Raw genomic sequence first — 20,229 nt, 5'->3', positions numbered from 1 at the left:
TATCTGAGACATTTATTACTATTCAGACATGATCACGGCCATTTTAGAGTAATATAATGCTTTCCTAATCACTAATAGTCTATTTCTGACATTCAGGCAAATTCCATTCTCCAAAATGTTATCGGCTAAGTAAAGGTTGCTTGCTGGTGTTTCATGAAGTTATAAAAACGTCGTCAAGGAATATCAATAAGAGATAAATAAGAAATGAATTACAACGAAATAGTAAATGTACATGTAGAGGATTCGGGGAATTACTACAAAGAGAAATATCTAGAAGAAAATGTGAAGCAAAATTCGAGGCGGCCGAGGATAATAAAAAAATAGCGACTAATAATTTAATAATTACATCGCATCCGAAAAAAAACAGTAGAAGGCCACTCGAGAAAAAATTTTCCTCACTAATTGTACACTGAGCTAACTAATTCTCAATATTTAGTGTATGAAATATGTTTTAAAAAAATAATACACTTGATAATATCTGAATATCATTTAATATGGAAAAGTATCTCTCAAGTTGAAGTGCTAGCCAATACTTATATATAATGTTGATAAAGTTCAAAATTTTATTATTATTATATTGCTGTGCAAAATGAAGATTTTGTGGTTTTTAACATGTCTCTTCACATTGAGGTGAGTGTGCCAACTATTATGACAACTCTTATATGACGTATTAATCATTTCTTATTAGTTTTTTTCGCTAAATATTGTCACAAGAATAATAAATATTCAATTAAAGTAATAGTACAAATAATAGTATATAAATATGAACTTTTTATGCAATCTCTTCTCCCAAATCATGAGTTGAGTGAATTAAATTCCTCTCAAACTGAAATTAATTCTAGACATATGATGATTGCCAAATATGAAGAGCACAATATCAAATCTCAGAAATGTGCAAAAAATCTTCATGTGAACACGGAAATTCGAAAGTCTATTTGGCGCAGGGCATATAAGAAGTTATAGGGACGAAATAATAGAAGCAGAGATCCGCCACCACTTTTGTTAATATCTACATGTATACAACACCAATCATTCAGATCAAATACTTACATTGAAAATTATTAAACTTGCATTTATGGAAGGAGTCTCAAAATACTCTTTAAGTACATATTTCATTTTTGAATTTGCCAGAAGTCGTATGCTAGTGATTCTGGTGAAGCCGGACTTTTATTGGCCAAAAAGGCGCTAATCAAAAGCGGCTTGGTGAAATAGCGCGTTAATTAATCCTATTTTCCCTTTATGCACTTTTTTTCAACTATATTTTGTCGCAAGGCTCTTCACTTCATCCCCTCTGAATAATCTCCAAAATGACAATATAATTTTCATCGGAAGATTTCTTGAGCTTTCTTGAAGCTCACTTTCAACTTAGTTTTATTGTTTGAGATCCATATTTCATGACTCTACAAAAAAGACTACTAATTCGGCTATAGTAGCAAAACCACACTTTAAAATGGGCTTAAGAACTTACTTAACACAATCAAATTATAATAGAAACAAATTGAAATATGTCCTTTATCCGACGTGTTTCTGTAATTTGAAATTTTGAAATTTTGGTAGTATATTTTTCTCACAAAAAATTGTTTGGTTTCAGTTTAGCTCAAAATGATCCAATAAATACCAGAAGATTTCCCAAAAACTTGAGAATAGGTGTAGCGAATGCCGCACCTCAAATTGAAGGTGCATGGAATGTAGATGGTAAAGGAGAAACAATATGGGATCACTTTGCTCACACTTATCCCGAGAGAATCGCAGATAGATCTACACCAGATATCGCTTGTAGGTCCTACGAAAAATACAAGGAAGATGTAGCTATGGTTAAAGCGATGGGTCTTTATCACTATAGACTATCAATAGCTTGGTCCAGGATTCTTCCCACGGGATATGTTGATAACGTCAACCAATTAGGTGAGAGAAATATGTATAAAGATGTATGCTTAACAAAATTCCCTGAAACAATGAGTTCTTTCAATCCTTGATGTGGATAAATAGTTTTTCATCTAATTCACAGAATATGCTATCATCTCTTACATTATTGAGAGTTTCTTGAGATAGACAATTAGGCAACAACGTCCACGTAGCATCTTCACTTTTTATATACCTACTGTTGTTCTTCATTTGGGTCATTGAATTTCCTTTTTCTTTTTATCCTATATATAATATTGATTTTACAAAAGGATTCTAATATACAAGAGAGTATTTGTTTTTCCAAGCTCTTGTCCTTTCCATAGCTTGGGTCGTCGTCTTGAGATCCGTCCTGTTCCGAGCCAAAGTATCGGTTCTTTGAGCAATGTCTGTTTTTACCTAAGGGAGGGAGCTAACCTTACCCAAGAACCCTCCTTCTTTATCAGGGCTTGGGACCGGCAACATGCCCTTCTCAGCTACTTAATCCACCGATAGGGCATGCAGGCGAAGCTGAAGCCTTAAGAATAGCAGCACGAAACCATATGGCGAAATAAACATATCGGAATAGAGGCCAAATCGAGAATATACAAGGCCGCGATAAGACCCATAATTACCTACACCGCAGATACACGGCCAGGATCGGCGAAAACCAAAATATTGTGCATAATAGTGCGTCAACGAATGGGTTTTATCAAGAAAGAAAGAATGGAATGAGCGCATAAGTTATATGGACAACAACAGAATGGTCAAGATGACGCGCGATAAATCCCCATTGGGACGAAGAAGTACCGGCCGACCAAGAAAAAGGTGAAGCGACAACCTTGAAGCAGAATAGGAGGCAAAAAGAAGAAGAAGAAGAAGAAGAAGTAATTCCTGCCCAATTTGTTACGAATTTATAACAATTTCAAAGCCATTTTCGAGCTCATAATAGAAGCTCATAATACATATCCAACAATCCAAATTATACTTGGAATGTGCTTTTGACTAAGCTTCAAGTCTGTTTTACCACAGAGTAAGTGAGATAGATAATTCGAATTATGCTTTCAATGAATTAGAAGGACAACAACGTTAATCTTTTCATAAAAAATGTTTCTATTTACTCATTTTATTGTTATTAATTTCAACTCGATTTTTGAATGTAGGTAAACTATTCCAACGTATGTTTTATTCCTATCTATAACAAATTTTTTTCAATCTTTTCTTATTTACACTATGTAATTCGTTCATCTCCTTTCTTTTCTTCGAGGGAAAATTATAGATTCACAAATTAGACTCGACAATAGCGCTGAATTATGGTGTTTCCAAAATGTTTGACACGGTATCATTCAGTGATAATTGATTAATTAATAAAGCTGTCACTGATGCATTGGCATAAAGTTCAAGTTCACTCATAATCGAGCTTCTGGTTCTCCTCAATAATTCCGTACAAAATTGTATTTTCTTGTATTATTCCTCCCTCTTTACTATTTTCATTCTCAACCACAGTAGCGATAATGCTGCGAAAAATTTTATATTACTAGATAATGCGGTAATCAAATACCACGAATTGGCAAATACTTAGCATTCCTCTAGTTTACATACACCATAGAAGATCTTCCTTCCTGTCATGTTTATTAAATATTTTTTCTGTAGAGTTTAACCAGTAGTTCCAATTTCTCTGCATATTATTTCCAATTATGTTCCAACCCCTGTTTTTTGGAACTTGTTTTATTGTATTCATGTTATTTTACCATCATTAGATTATTCGAATGCTGTATATTAATTAGTTCAAAATTTGCTGTTATTTCCTTAGAAATAAAACATGAATATTATACGACTTTCATATCCTCAAATTTGAACATCAACATAACTAAGTGAAATTAAATTTGCAGCAATAATATTCAGAAAACTTACTGATATTATTATAATATTACTTGGTGAGGGACACAAATTTTGAAGAAAATTTTTTTATCATTTTCTTCTTTAGTTCACTTCAACATTTTCAAACGATAAAAATGGAGACAATAAATTCACATACTATAAAACTTGTTAATTTTATTCTACGACTTTTGGGTTAACTCTTTATCAATTATGATTTGAAAAAATTCTTCGTCTAAAAACTCTCAATATCGATCTGCCCCATCAAATTGAAGCCTCATACTTTTTAAAAATAAGAAATTCCATACTAATGAGTCATTTTCAGTGGCGAAAATTTCTACAAAATATCCTCAATTAATTAATAACTCAATTTAAGGTGTTCAGTACTACAAAAATCTCTTCAAAGAACTCAGAGACAACGGTATTGTACCAATGGTTACCTTGTACCACTGGGACTTACCTCAACCTCTTCAGGACCAAATGGGCGGATGGATAAACGAAACTATCGTAGATATATTCGCTGATTATGCTAAATTGTGCTTCGAACTTTTTGGTGATGATGTTAAATGGTGGATAACCATCAACGAACCGAAACAAGTTTGTCAATCTGGATATGGTAGTCTCTATTTCCCACCTGCGATCGAAGCTAGTGGTACCTTGGCTTATGTCTGCTCTAAGAACGTCTTATTGGCGCATGCCAAAGCCTATCACATCTACGATGAATTATTCAGGGAAAAAAATCAAGGTAAATAAAACTCGCTTCATCGTATATTTCATATATTTTTTAAAACAATATTTTTTAAAACAATTCAGTTTGTGGAAAACATAAAAGTTTATTTGCACTTAGAAGTTAAATTTTCATTGAAAATAATATAAAAATTGGAATCTCTGGATCCGTTGGTAATATTACAGCTTTACATTCAGTTTCTGAAGATGATCAGACTGCCACTGATGAGCGTGGTCCTCTTGAAAATAATGCCACAATCGCTCTTAATGTCCTTAGCCCAAATTTACATACGTAAACGTGTATAATAGGATGGTATAAAATTGCAGATCGAAATTACAATTTCTTCTTAAACCATTTTGTTCTTACAAACCAATCTAAGGTCCATGTGTAATTCGATTCTAGCGCTATAATGTGAGATTCATATGGAACAAATATTAAGAAGGACTGTTATTGATTCGTAATCTATTATATACAAATTACGCAGGTATTTTAGACCCAAATATAATTTTGTCATTTTTATTTCGAGATACGAAATAGCGATACTGACGGTACTACATAATAAGTGAACATGTACCAAACGCCAGCAACAGACAAGTGTTATATTAAACCTTCTGCTATGAATGCGGTAACTCTCGCTGTAAACAAAGTAATATAGCCGTATCAAAGTTTGAGCTCAAGAAAAAACTATAAATCAACTAATTGTTGCGCATTTTCATGTAAAACTTGAGTAAACCATAAATGGAATAATTTATTGGAAAGAATCCATGGCAATGAATGTTAATCTGGTGCACGCGTTTTTGAGTGCTTTTCAAGATAACTGAGGAGACGTTCTAGATAACAATTTCGAAAAAATTCCTAATCAGATTTAATCTGACCTTCGGTTAAGTATTCATACGATTTTGAACCTGTTGGTAGAAATTACATAACGATTTAACATATAAAAACTATGTTATATTGATGCTCAAAACATTTAGTTCGCAACAAGAGAAAGCTTGCAAAAATATTTGTAAGTAATGAAAAATTTAAATGCTATTAAACAATGGACAAGTTATTTAAGCAAGCATAAGAGGGTAAACCCCTCTTACACTCGACTGATTCGAGTGGTGTCTGCCGTGTGGAGTCTTGCAAAAACTACTCTAGGTGAGATTATATTGTACATCTCGGAAGAGCATTTGCCTTGGTAGTATCGGTAAAACAGAGACAAGTCAACGACCTTTCTTCTATGTTCTGAGCTGTTCAAGGTTCAGGTCAATTCTGGATAGCCTATAAGTCGAACTGCTCTCTTCTGTATTGAATCGAGCATTTTCAAGGTATACTTTGAAGCTGAGCTCCAAACGTGTGACCAATATTCCAAAGATAAACAAATCTGGGCCTTGTAGCAAATGAGTAGCTGTTGCCATGAATATAGCATTTTGGTCTTGAAGAGGACTTCTAGTTTTTGTGAAGCTGCCTCAGCTAAAACGGCCACGTGACTATGCCAGGACATATTTCTTCCAGCCTCAACAACTTAGAAGCAAATTTGCGGTAATGGTGATATTTTATGTCCGACTGGACCAAATCCTGCGTTGCAGTGCCAGTCTTCTTCGTAAAAATAACAGTCTGGATCTTTGCTTCCATCCCACACCAGGATTGATTTCAAGTTCGGTATTGATTTGCGGTGTTTATTGAGTTGATTTAAGCGACGACACCAGTGTATTATCGTCGGTAAAGCTATAGATCCGGTTCGGAGTTTTGTCAAGTAGATCGTAGATGTACAGGAGAAAGAGAATAGGTGATAAGAAGCATCATTAAAGAACACCAGCATTGAACTCAAATCTTTATGGGGTGTGTCTATCGATAGCGATCTAGATGAATCTTTGAGAAATATACGAATCCAGTCGATAAGTGAGGACGATAAACCCTACGATTTCAAGTTACTTAGAAAGTTGTCAGTCCAAACGTTCTAAAAAGCCTTCGGTATATCCGTTTATTCGGCATTGTCTGTCGTGAGATTATAGCATTCAATTGCTAGAATATTATCTTCATTCTATTTGTTGCTTTAGGTGAAATTCACATTAATGGGGATAAGATTCAGTACATTAAAGCTATGTAGCTGCGAAGAGCTGACAGAGAAAGATTCCCAGTAGTGTTTCAAACACTGAAAGGTCCACATTGTAGTGAAAGATAAGGAAAGCAAAACATTTAACAGCCCCAGTAATTTGTAAAAATATTTCATTACCACTAAGAAACTAAATTCCAATTCAGCAATTTCAATTTTCTCATTCCGTCAAATACCAGTATTATATCCTAATAAATAGTTGAGTAGTTTGAAGTTATCCTGAATCGCCATCATTTCTGATACTACTCATAATAATAGTTGTAGATAGAATATAGTATTTGATTAAATAATTTATATAATCGAGAATAATCCGTACGCTCTTTTTTATAGGACAAATAGCCATGGTTATTGATGCTACATGGTATGAGCCAGGAAGTGATGATCCACTCGATATAGCTGCCGCAGAAAGAGCACAACAGTTTGATGTAAGGCTACTTTGTTATTTCATTATGATTTTAGAAATACCTGAAACCGCCCCAATTTTTGAAAAATTCCTTTTTAGAAACTTCATATAAGTTGATTTGTTGGTGTATTTTATGAAGAAAAACCCATCATTTACCCATCTATACTCAACAGTGATTATAATCATTATAATAGATGATAGAAGCAAGTCAAACTAGAAAATCGATGCAGCTTACTCAAAATAATTTCCAATCCATAAAATAATTTTAAGATATCAAGTTTGTAGCAGATTTTGAAAATTTTATATTTATTGCATATATGACATGTCCATAAAATACAGAATTCATATTTTATATCTTATCATACTTATTCAACTCTAAATTTCAGATTGGAATTTATGGAAATCCATTGTTCAATGGTGATTGGCCACAAATAGTCAAAGATCGTGTAGCAGAAAGGAGTAAACTAGAAGGGCTTTCTGAATCTCGTCTTCCTACTTTAACTGCTTTTGAAATTGATTATATAAAAGGTACCTCTGATTACTTGGGACTCAATCATTATTCTACTCAGTTGATAAACCATACAGCTGAATTCCCTATTGGTAAACCTAGTTTTGAAAACGACAAAAATGTTATTTATTGGCATAGAGATGATTGGACACAGGGTAGTGCAGATTGGTTCTGGGTAAGTTTAATTACTAGTTAAATGTTCAATTCCACATTCAAATATAGAATCAATTTCATGATACTTCAAGAAAATTTTTGTGGATGACATAATAATTTAAACTACATCAACAGTTTCTATTTAATCTTATTGACAAGATACGCGTATTTGCTATAGCTATGTCGACAAAAAAAAATTACTTGACTTTCTTATAATCCACCACATTTCTAGTCTGTTATTCGTCATTTGTCTATAGGCGATAAAGGACCTATCATAGTACACTTCAAATTTGTTGAGAAGACCTAAAAATGGCCAGAAGCATTTTCTTATGGATAATTTTGCACAACTAGTTTTGCCAGAGCGGATTGAAGTATTAGCTAGCACACTACAATCAGATGTAATATTTGAATTGTAGGATTAGGTGTTGTGTGGTGGTTATTAACCCCGAAGGTCAGAAAGGCCAATATGTACTGAGTTGAGCCTACGCGAGACAAGGTTGATATAAACCAAAATTACGTTCACAATATTGATAAACATTTGGAAGTTACTTATGATATAAATAGGAATTCACTTAAGAAACAAGTTCTATAATTGAGGCTAGTAAACAAGGCTTGAATTGTTTACTACTGGTCTTAAATAATCTAGTTTATATTATCAAGTGGTTTTGTATTTGTGGCTTTAACTTGTACCTAATTTTTGACTTCACTCTTTCCTCACTTGCTTTATTCGTCATCTTCTTCATTTCTTAATCTGCACAGGTGGAAGAATGGGCTTTGTCAGACTGTCGAGAAATTGTAGATGACACTGAATCAGCTACTGGTTGCCTATTAGTGGCTTGCACATGTAGCTGCATTTATTGGAATCTTGGGGATTGGACTTAAGACTATACAATGTCCGACTCCTGGTCACCGATAAACTTGTGGTCAGGTATTGCATTGGCGTTTATTGGAAATATTCCAGTTTTTTCGAATCCTTTTGTAGTTTTACCAACAGTGGCAGCCTGATTCCACGCCCGTTGGAGGAGTACTCCGATTGCGATTTTTATGATTCCTTGATTCGTGAATTTTGCTATGCTTGTTGGTGTTAATAGGTTTTTAACGGCCAAAAAACGATACATCGAGTTGTTGCATGACATGTGATGTATGTGGTGGAAGAAGTACAAGTTCAATTCAAATTTAAATTCAAAAGAGCACACAAGTCTACCACTGAATAGCTGGTGTGAGACGCGTGCCCTTCCAAAATTAGAGCAAGTTTTCCTGGGGTCCGGTAACGATTGAAATGTTGCAGCCACAGCTTAAGAGCTTCTCCGGTGTCCCATCCCTTTTCTATCATGGCAACTTCAGTACCATATGGCTCACCAGAGAGAAAATCGTCACGTTTACGCACACTTTTGAATAGAACAAATAGAAGTATGTACAGTTCTGCAGCATTCATACAGGCTAGAACGATTACATCTTCATCTTGCTCAACACTGATCATATAATGTTGGGAAGGGGATTACTAAGCGGCATTCCCGTTTCACAACATTGTATACACATTCAGGTCTTCTTAAATTGTTGTTATCTATCAATGTTTCGAAAGTTTTGTCTCTTTCATCGTACCATCAACCATTGCTCGTGACACCTTCCGAATAGTTATTTCTTTATTTCTTTGCATGAAGCGATGAAACCAGTCCTGGCTAGTCATTCCAGTATTTCTGTCAAATTTGTGTTTCATGTTTGAACGTTGTGCAAATTCAAACGCGTACTTGTATCACTTTGCGGGTAATTTCTAAGCCCCGACATCCAAATGTAATAGCCGTTCAGCTAACTTCTTTTCTGTGGTCTCATCTAAAGCCCACATCGACGCGTAATATTATACATGGATAAGATAACCTTCTCTGTAAGAGCGTGAACAGTACTAGTAAAATCTCAGCAGCCTTACGTAATGTCAACTCTTTGCTCTGGACTTCATTCCATTTTTTTCTTGAGACCATCTCCCAGCATCAATCTTTCTTTCGTACGTGCGAACCATCTACAATGTAATAAATATGGATTAATGAACTCAAATGTATTGAACTCGATCTCCAATTATTATTTAATGTCTAATTATAACCCAGTGGTACTGAACATATTGCTTATTTTCCACTCTGTATTCCCGATTGGGATAAGTCTTTATATACATCACCGGAGTCGGCATAAGATGTACAGCGTTATCCTTCAATATAACCATACGTCACAGTTGATTTCCTTAATCGCATACCTCTTGTAGTTGTTTTTATTGATTACTTGGTTTTGAATAGCTATTACGAAGCCCTAGTACTATGAAAAAAGATTATGCTAATAATCCTTTTATTCGATACTGTATTGTCCAGATGTGCCTTGTTCGAGGTCGGAGTGATTTCGATCATGCGTTGCCTTTTGTGACCATTATTATTATTATTGAAATTGTGACATACACTAGTTTCGTATTATCAGTTAACAGAACTCAACAGAAATCAAGCTCTATAACTTTCTACATATTTAGAACCTGGACTTTTTCAAATCTGCCATTTTCTGCTCTCTCCTCTGATGCCTTAGAATTTCCTTGTGAATTGTCTATAACAATTCAACGTTTACTTACTATTCCGATTTCATGGTTTGATAGGAAGTGATCGTGAACCTCCAACAGTCTCATTTGATGTTTGCTGATTGAGTTAATTGAAACTATAATTAAGGGCATTGATGAATACTATAGTACAAACGTTAGATTGCGTGGATCATGCTATTTTACTATAAAACATCATAGTTAATTGGGCTCTCCTTGGAAACTCATCAGTTTTCTCTTTGTTACAGGATGTACCATGGGGTCTTAGAAAATTCTTAGTGTGGTTGAAAAACAATTACAATAATCCAGAAATCGTTATTACAGAAAACGGTTTCTCCGATACAAGTGGAACTTTGGAAGACGATAACAGGATAACATATTTAGAGGTGAGATGTGAACGTTATTGATAATAGATCGAACAGTTTTTTATTAGCAGTAAAATCATTATGAATTCTCATATACAGAAACTTCTTATTTCAGATAATTATTATATAATCGTTTCACTTAGTGGTGAATGAGTGAATTCGTCAGATTTTAACATGAAAATTTCAATTTGTATTGTTCGTCGATTCGTGGATTCTAGGCACTTCTATAATCTCTGAGTTTAGTAAAATAACTTGAAAGGGAAAGTGTCCTCAAAGTATAAGGAATACCAAAAGATGAAATCATTAAAATTCATATCCCTAATCCCAAAAGCCAAAAGTGCTGTACATAAAAGTTATAGGTGCACAATGGTTCTTAATACGTTATATTGAGAAAGAAATTTGAGTAATGAATCACAAGTAGGGAAAAAGGTCTCCGGAAAAATTTAGAATAAAGTGGTGGCATTTATTATGCCGGTATATTTCGGCCGCATTAACGTAACCAAAGCCTTTGACATACCAAACTTGGAAGACAGAAACTGAAAAACGCAGATATGAAACGACAAAGCGTAATACTTGATATGGTGAGAGGGCGTGATAAACTTATGCAATAAACTAACTCACGATTAGCATTAGATGTGAAATTGAAAGGAAATATACATTCTGGATAACCACCAGTCTAATGGGAAGACAGTTGGTGAAAAACATGTCACGAGATAATAACGAAATAAATATCTTAATTAAGATGATTATGTGAAATGTGAAAATGAAAATTAATAATAAAATCGAATTTTTAAACAAAATATTGATACATATAATTTCACTGATAAGAAGCGTATCTTATATAGTTTATAGCAAAATAGTATTAAATGACCCTGAGAGAACTAATTTTATGTTTGGAAAATATACAGAAATGAACAATACATGAAAGAAATAGAGACGATGAAGTTTATAAAAGAAGTTAATAGGGAGATAATATTGTTAGTTAAATTACTTCAAGTTCTGAAGAGAGATTTGATCACATTATAAAAGGACATAAAATACTTATCTAATAAAAGTAACAATTCTGGGGAAAAACAGAATGAAAATTTTAATATATGAGAAACCGTAGCAAATATTATATGAAAACTCCACATGAAGATATTGGATTAGGTTCGGCTACTTGGAGGATGAAAAACAGAGGAACAAAATATAAGATGGAATTTAACAGGGTGTAGAATAGGAAAGGAGAACTAGTGAATCGTGATGTTTCATTTTCAACGACTAATGTTATGGGCTAGATAGAGTTTCAATATATGGGGGTTGCTACTTATGTTTTGAGATAGATAAGTGAAAATGAATAGTTAAAATTGGGTATGGCTTCATTGATTTTCAAAATATTCTCCATTAAGATTCTGCACGTGTTTGAAGCAATTGTCGCAACATTTTTTCCATTTCGATTGAGGTACCTCCAAAATATGTGATTTGAAAGCATCAAACGCTTCTTCGGGTGTAGAAAAACGTTGATCTGCGAGAATAAGAGGAAATCATTGGGAGCCAATCAAGAACTGTACCGAGAACCACCATCAATATGAATGCTTTGACTGATCAAAAACATTTTTGTTTGAGCTGAATTAATGCTGCATTAACTTCGTTTACGCTCTCAATTATTTGGTCCATTATTACGTTGAAAAGGCTTGCTTTAGATCTACGAAACATGTGTACATGGGTTTATTGTATTCTATGGATTTCTCTATCAACTGGCGTAATATAAATATTGCGTCTATAGTGGATCTGTTTGGGCGGAAGCCTTGTTGATCTTATGAGATGCCTACCTTAGCAGTTATCTTATTTGCAAGTATCCTGGTAAATAACTTTAACTCACTACTAAGTAGCGTTATGCCTCTGTAATTCTTCGGATCTGATTTTAAACCTTTCTTGTATATAGGTATAGTTATACTAGTTCTCCATTCTTCGGGTATTACTCCAGTTATTTCTATTTTATTGTACAGTTTTATTAATTCTTTTTCGATTTCTGGGCCCCCGTTCTTCAGTAGTTCATTTGGGATATTGTCTGTACCTGGTGATTTTCTATTCTTTAGTTTCTTTATGGTTGTTTGTACTTCTTCTAATGTTATGGTTTCTTCCTGTTCGTTTGAGGATGGCGGGTTTGCGACTTCTTCTTCGTCCCTGCTTCCGTTGTTATCATATAGGATCTCAAAATGTGCTGCCCATGTTTCCTGATTTATAACATTTATCACTACCTCCTCGTTGATTGGTTTCTTCCTTTTTCGTATCATGTTCCATATTTTTTTTCTGGCCTCCGTACAAATCATGTTCCATTTCCACTGAGAAATTTTCCCAGTATGTTTTTTTCAGTTCTTTTATTGTGTTGGTTGTTCTATTTCTCACTCTTTTATAGACTTCGTATTCTTCTTGTGTTCTATTGGTAATGTATTGTATGTACGCTTTCTTTTTTTCATTTGTCAGTTCCTCAATTTCTAGAGTGAACCAGGGTTTATTGTGTGTTCTATTCGTGTCTATTGTTCTTTCTTCTAGGGATTCCTTTGCGCTGTTCTTTATGTTATTCTTTAGTTTCTCCCAGGCGGCTTCTACGTTGTCGGTTTCTTTTATAGGGTTTTGGACAATTTTTTCGCGGAGTCTGTTTTGATAGATTTAATGCTTTCATCCTTAAGCGACTCTATATTAAATTTCGATACGTAATTGGGTGTTTTTCTTTTCTTTATTATGTGGGATACGCGGTATTTACACAATACTAAACCGTGTTGTGTGCCGATTTTGCCGATGTTAATACCCGTACGTCAAGTATCTGGGAGGGGTGGACTTTCCTGTTTGTAATTATGTAGTCAATAGTTGATTTTTGGCCTCTCGTGTTAGCGAAGGTGTACTTTTGTTGTTCCTTATGATCAAAATATGTGTTGTTGATACGTAATTCGTTGAGGGCGCATACATCTATCAATATATCTCCGTTATCATTCACCGCTTCTTCGTTGAAACTATGCATGATTCCTGGGATAACTGTGTTTCCAATTCTTGAGTTAAAGTCGCCCATAATAAATACTTTGTCTTTACTGGTTATTTTGTCTAACGTAGCTTGCAAGGCATCAAAAAAAGCTTCCCTTTCTTCTTTCGGTTTGCTTACATCCGGTGCATATATACTTAGTAGGTGTGTTCTTTCGTTGGCCAGCTCTACTGTTATCTGTATGATGCTATGACTTATATACTGTACTTCCTTAATATCTTTTTCAAATTTTTTATTCACTAGTAACCCTACTCCTCCCCGTGCTCGCAAGTTCTTGTCGACTCCACTATAAAACAGTATGTAGTTTTGGTATCTTTGACTGCCATTGCCTTTCTTCTTGGTCTCTGAAAGTGCGCAGAAATCTATTTTGTTTTTCTCTATTTCTAAGACTACCTCATAGTCTTTGTTGCTCCATGATGTAATGTTCCAACTTCCGAGTCTTACTATGTTTTCTTTCCATACTCGTTTTTTCCGTTTTCGTGCCGTGTCGTCGTCAATGCTCCGTCCAGTTTCCGAGGCTAATGTGACAGTTCTGTGAGCGTTTTTTCTTTTTACGAGGGGTAGGTTTCTGGCCTCACCCCTTAACCCTCCTCCTTTATCCGGGCTTGGGACCGGCAGTGATAGTCAATGGGCTACTCAATCCACCCATCAACCACCCTAGGCGGAGTTAGAAATAAACGTATTTTGAAAAAGCAGGCGACCATTTGCTTGAAAGTGCTCATCTTAAAATACCCATACAGTGAATTATTGTTCAGCTTCGGATTCATATTCATATATCCATGAATCTTTCAGTATTAGTTTGCGCACAGCATCGACGTTTTCTGGTACAGAAACCGATTTTGGATGACATTCATAAAACTCATCCTGTAGCATAATGCGACCACGACTGAATTCGAAAAACCAGCAAAAGACGGTGGCTCGTGGCTCGTCCATGCGTGTTTATCGGTAAACTAATTTAAACCACATCAAAAGTCATAGAAAATCATCGCATGAAAATGTTCGCTTTTTTCCCATTTCTGAGTACGTTTAATAGTAAAAATGCAAACTTCATGACGAAAAGGTCAGATTTGACATATTAACATCAGTGCTGCCATATCTCAAAATTTCAGTAGCAACCCTTGTATATGGAAGCATAGGGTGTTCATATTTTTCTGCATAAATTAAACATATATCTAATTCTCACTTGATTATTGACGAAGTGAACTTCCTTTTACGAATAATTTGTCATCTAAACCAAATATGAGTTTCGCAAATATTGAATGTAATGCATTCTAGATTCACTGGATTCACTAATATATTTCAATATTTCACTACAGGGTCACGTGAGTGCTTGCTTGGATGCCATATATTACGACAACGTTAATTTAACTGGTTATACAGTTTGGAGTATTTTGGATGATTGGGAATGGGGTGGTGGCTACACGTAAGTTCTTTATAAAGATTTTTGTAACCGATTTTGAGTGAAATTCCATGAACGTCACAATAAAACACACTGATCCGTGCTGGGACTTTTTTACTCAATAATCAAAAACTGTTTTTCCAATTTTTCATTTTTGCTTCAAAAATCATCATGCTGTGAATGAGTATTAATAACCTCCAACTGACCATTTTTGCAACTCTTCTTTTGTACGAAACCGTATTTAAATATCTAAAAGTTACTATTATCATTATTTCATGATTTTCCAATGTAATTATCACTTTCATTAGTCATTTATATAACTTAATCTAGCACTTGTTTGCTTAAATTCTTTTCTATTTTCGCTCATATCTTTAGATGAGTTTTTGTGAACTCTATCAGCTGTAATCCAACTTTGGAGAGTTTATCGATTTTTTATTACAGAGCAAGTCGACCAAAGATTGTTTATTATTCGAATCGCCCAGTATCTGATCCAACCATACTTCGGAAGTTCATGCGGCTGCGCATATTTTCCATCATAGCAATGGTAACTCCAGTACGTCATTTCCTGTTGAGTCACTTGGACATGACTATTTATTTTCCCGAGAATTGTAGTTGCGAGTTGCTTTTCGTTTTTTGTAGTCAGAAGTGAAGCGACAATTTATCAAAAAATGGCCCATGACATTTTGTAGATAGAAGGGGTCAATAATTCAAATAGTGTACGCTACTTGATCACAAATATTCTGACTGACGACTACAAAATTCGTCGAATGGCTGCGGAATTGAGATTCTTGGCCGTTATATTGAAATTCCACGTTATCTTCGCGCAATATACTCCTGATATAGCGCGCAGTGAGTCAAAGAATAGCATGGCGCATAACATTTTCTCAACTGAAGTGGTGTTCAAATAAAGCCAAACAACTCACTTCAAATCACAGATGGGAATCTTATATTGATGGCATGGCAATGTTTGTTCATAGATATGACGAATGTCTCAAATATGTCAACATAATTATGTATTAATATAACCTTTGGGAACATAATCTCTTTGTATATTCACCATAAAGTTTTTATTGGAGTTAGAGAAAGCGGGGTGTGTGTGTGAGAGACAAAAACATTGGTTTGTCACTCTAGATCTCCATTTTCTCGAAATTGCAATCAACTCTTGTTAATCTCCTATTTTGCTTTTCCCACCATTCAAAACTTCTATGTCAAGTTAATCCAATTAGAATAAAGACAGATAGATAGAGGTATACCGATTACTTTCTCTCTCCATCAGTAGTTCGGGCTAACTTAGAGTTCCTATATATTTCTCTCTTCAACATAATATTATTTCTCTGATATTCACTCGCCTTTTCTATTGTAGTCGTATCGAAATTAATTTTGTATACATAATTGGATAATTTATAAGTAATAGCCATTTAGTAGAACTCGAAATCGTGAAAGTAGAAAATGTATCATATGAAACCATTTTTGAATAAAAGAAATTCATTAAGCACGTTCCTCAATTTTTAGATCCTTTTTGGGAATGTACAAGGTTGACTTCAACGATCCAGAAAGGCCAAGAATCAAAAGGAAATCAGCGGATTACTTCACTGATGTTGTCAAGAGACGTTGTTTGGTAGAAGAAAGTCAATGTGTAGATCAATGAATAATAGAATAAATAATTCATATCAATCGTCTTAACAGCTGCAATTATAATATTCACACAAATTAAATAATTTGCAGTTATATCAGAAGTTTTATTTCTTCATATTTTAAGATTACAACTGAAATTACCAATTGATCATGAAGAGGTTGGTAGATTGAACTTTTTATTGGTCTATTCTAATCTGATTATTATTTCATTCAAAATTATTCCTAAACTTGGATAGTGTTGAATTATAATTGAAGAGGAGTTACGTTTAAAGAATGGGGAACATTTAACTAATCCATATTATATACCATTCTTTTATAAAAAATCCAACACGAATTTGAAAGGTTGAAGGCAATCAAAAAAAGAGATATAATGGATTACTATTCGAATTTTTACATTTCACAAGAATATACCATCTCTACACACACTTACTTTCCAGAAAATCTCTTGGATTTTCACGTAACCATTCATGCACGAGGATTCTCTCCGAATTGTTTACTAATCACAGTCCGCCAGCAGCCTCTTTCAATGGACCAAATGAAGAATAGTCGCATGGTGATAAATCGGAAGTATGAAGAGGGTGTTCTAGTGTTTCCCAGTCCCATTCGTTCAACGCTTCCATCATAGACTGAGCTGTATTTGTATGGCGTTGTCTTAGAGCAATATCGCACTGCGCTGTTTTGATTCATATTTAGGTTTCATGGTGTTTTTATGAGGTTATTATACACTGAATGTTTACAGTTCATTGATCCATGAGAAAATCAACTAGAATGACTCGTTTTATTTTCCAAAATACAGTACATTTCCCCCACTGACCGTGTGACCTTCATCGACGCGCGTTTACTCTCCGAAATTACTGTTGTACTCAGTGGTGGATGTTCATTGCAATAAATTTTCTCCTTCCACGTCATACCGTTTCAGGAAACGCGTGCAAACTTGATCTTGGCACCTATTTGTCTGAAATTTTGCGATAACCAAGCCGTTCATAAATTATTCGCTGAATATTACCTACGTTGATGCTCAATTCTGCAGCCATCTCGCATATAGTACTGCGCTAACGCTCTTATCGTTAAAATTTGTTCTGGGGCACCGCGCATATGGCAAGTTTGCTACTACTTCCCTCCTCTTTCGGAAAGCGGAAAATACATTGGAGTCATGGAGAGGCACCCATCCTCCAACTTTTTGGAGTAATTTTTGATGAATTTCCGCGAATTTGACATTATCTATGACCAAAAAAAAACGAATACGCAACAAATATTCTTCTCGCTCGTGGCTCTAAGTACAGCTAAAAGCGAAGTTATGCAGTCCTGGAGTTTCTCTACGCTTCATAACGGATCAATCTTAGATCCAGTGAAGCCACTTGTACGACACTAAATTTTTCGCGCGTTTATTTGAAAATTTCGGTTTATATTTGAGCTATATAATAACTGTGAAAAATAGCAAAGAATCAGCAACGCTAAATAACCGAGAAGCCTAAAAGTTTGATAAAGTACCTTACATGTATTTCATCGATTTCTCCCAGGCATTGTCTATAGTCTATTGAACTGATGTCACAACTTGCCAAATGGAGGCATTAACAATCACTAGAGCCCATATAATCTTTGTATTCATTTAAACAATCATACATAATGGATTATCATATGACAGTGCTGGTATAAATAAAGGCACTAGCGGACTTTAAGGTGAAGAAAGCACTATTTTTCATCAGTAAACAAAATAGTGAATTTCGTTTATAAATATTTGATTCTACATATGCTGCCGTGAAAGACCGAACTTGGAGAATATCGACTTTCATCGAAGAATGTCAACAAACACCAAATACTCCGATGAAAGAACGAATATTTCATGAACATTCGAACCATCACCGGTGTATGTCGAAAATCACAGATAAAGTTCATCAATTAAACTCTCTGAATATCTCACTGAGTCATCGACATAAAGTGATGTGTGCTACTCATTCAGACATCAATAAAAAAAGAAATTAACTTATACGACGATGGATTGATATCTAGTTAGCCTAGACCAGTTTCATACATAAACAAAATATTACGTTACCATAGCAACGAACAATAACTTATTAAAAGTGTCCGAGTAAAGTTTGACGTCAAAAAAGTAAACCAAAGTTACGCAATAAAATAAAAGAAAAAATATGTCCATCGAAATTGGGAAAATCGAAAAATTGGAGTATCGAGCCAACATCAAGTACCTGTATTTAAAAGGGTTAAGAGGTAAGCAGATTTACGAAGATATGCTTAATACCCTTGTCCTTCGTATGCGACCTTGAAAAATTGAACTGCAAGCTTCAAAAGAGGTAAATTTTCCATTAAAGTTGATGACCGATCGGTAAGGCCAGTTTCTGTGTCAGTCCCCGAAAGTATCGATGGAGTACATGACATGATTTTATCAAACCGTCGAATTGGGCTACGGATATCTAAAGCACTGAATATATTTCATACGAACGCGTTCATCATATAGTTCACGTCAATTTGGACATTACTACAAATTACTGCCAAATAGATCCCCTAATGTTTGGATGTTGACTAAAAGCGTGCAAGGGTAGAAGCATCGCGTTCGATCTGTGCTCGATTTGAGCTTCTTAAACCGAACTGTTACTATGGATGAGACTTGAGTATATTTCTACGATCCAGAAACATAGCAACAATCGATGGAATGGCTACACTCTAGTTCTCCAAGACCTAAAAAGCAGGAACTTTCCCAGCAGATTTCTGCTAGGAAAGTTCCTGCTTCAGTTTTTTGGAATTTCCATGGAGAAATCATTATTAATTTTTTAGATAAGGGTAGAACAATAAATGGAGATTACTATTCGACATTACTGACCACTCTACGGGAAAAAATTAAAGAGAAAAGACGCGGAAAACTATCCAAAGGTGTTTTGTTTTTGCAGTACAACGCCCTTACTCACAAATTTCATGTTGCCATGCAAAAAATTCGTGATTTAGGATTTGAATTACTAGAACACCCTCCTTATTCACAAGATTTGGCTACGTTCGACTATCATCTCTTTCCTCTACTGAAGAAAAGTTTAAAAGGTCCTAAATTTTCTTCCAACGAGGAGGTAGTGAAAACTATGGAGGTCTGGTTTGCAGAGCAAGGTGAAACATTTTTTTTTGAAAGATCTAGAGACGTTGCAGGTTCGCTGTAATAAATATATCCAATTAAGAGGAGAATTTGTTGAGTAATAAAATATTTTGACATTGAAATTTTGCTTGGTGTTATAGTAGACTAAGAATTTTTCAATATATCCTCGTATGTGAACTGTGACGAAAGCTTTTTCTCGAATATTGTCCGTTATTCGAACCCGCGAAAATACTATGCTCCATAAGTAACCAAAAATCTATCTTAGATAAACAGTATAAGTCTACAAATATCTGCACCCATCCTCAAATGATTAACATTTTAGATGAAAGTAATAATTATAATAACGATTTGTGGGCAAGAGCAACCCTTTGGGTAGACGTAACTAAAAGTATGAAAAAAGCACTGTTAGAGTGAAAAACTTACATTTCAATTAATTCAGTATTTCGAATTATTCAGTCAATTTTCTTTTGTTACCAATATTATATCTTCTATATTGTAGT

The 20,229-nt window shown here is 34.6% G+C and overlaps 1 protein-coding gene across 1 annotated transcript; it reads left to right on the top strand.

The window, feature by feature from the left end:
* Nucleotides 1-559: 559 nt before the first annotated feature.
* On the top strand, nucleotides 560-16,725 carry LOC130901252 (myrosinase 1-like). Its single transcript, XM_057812471.1, has 8 exons — nucleotides 560-630; nucleotides 1,592-1,905; nucleotides 4,136-4,504; nucleotides 6,915-7,009; nucleotides 7,374-7,670; nucleotides 10,463-10,600; nucleotides 14,915-15,021; nucleotides 16,510-16,725. Exons 1-8 carry the CDS (start codon nucleotides 590-592, stop codon nucleotides 16,643-16,645), a joined length of 1,497 nt encoding a protein of 498 aa, XP_057668454.1. The 5' UTR covers nucleotides 560-589; the 3' UTR covers nucleotides 16,646-16,725.
* Nucleotides 16,726-20,229: the final 3,504 nt, after the last annotated feature.

This window comes from Diorhabda carinulata, chromosome X, assembly GCF_026250575.1.
Source record: "Diorhabda carinulata isolate Delta chromosome X, icDioCari1.1, whole genome shotgun sequence".
NCBI classification, from domain to species: Eukaryota; Metazoa; Arthropoda; class Insecta; order Coleoptera; family Chrysomelidae; genus Diorhabda; species Diorhabda carinulata.
This window is presented reverse-complemented; position numbering and strand designations above follow the sequence as displayed.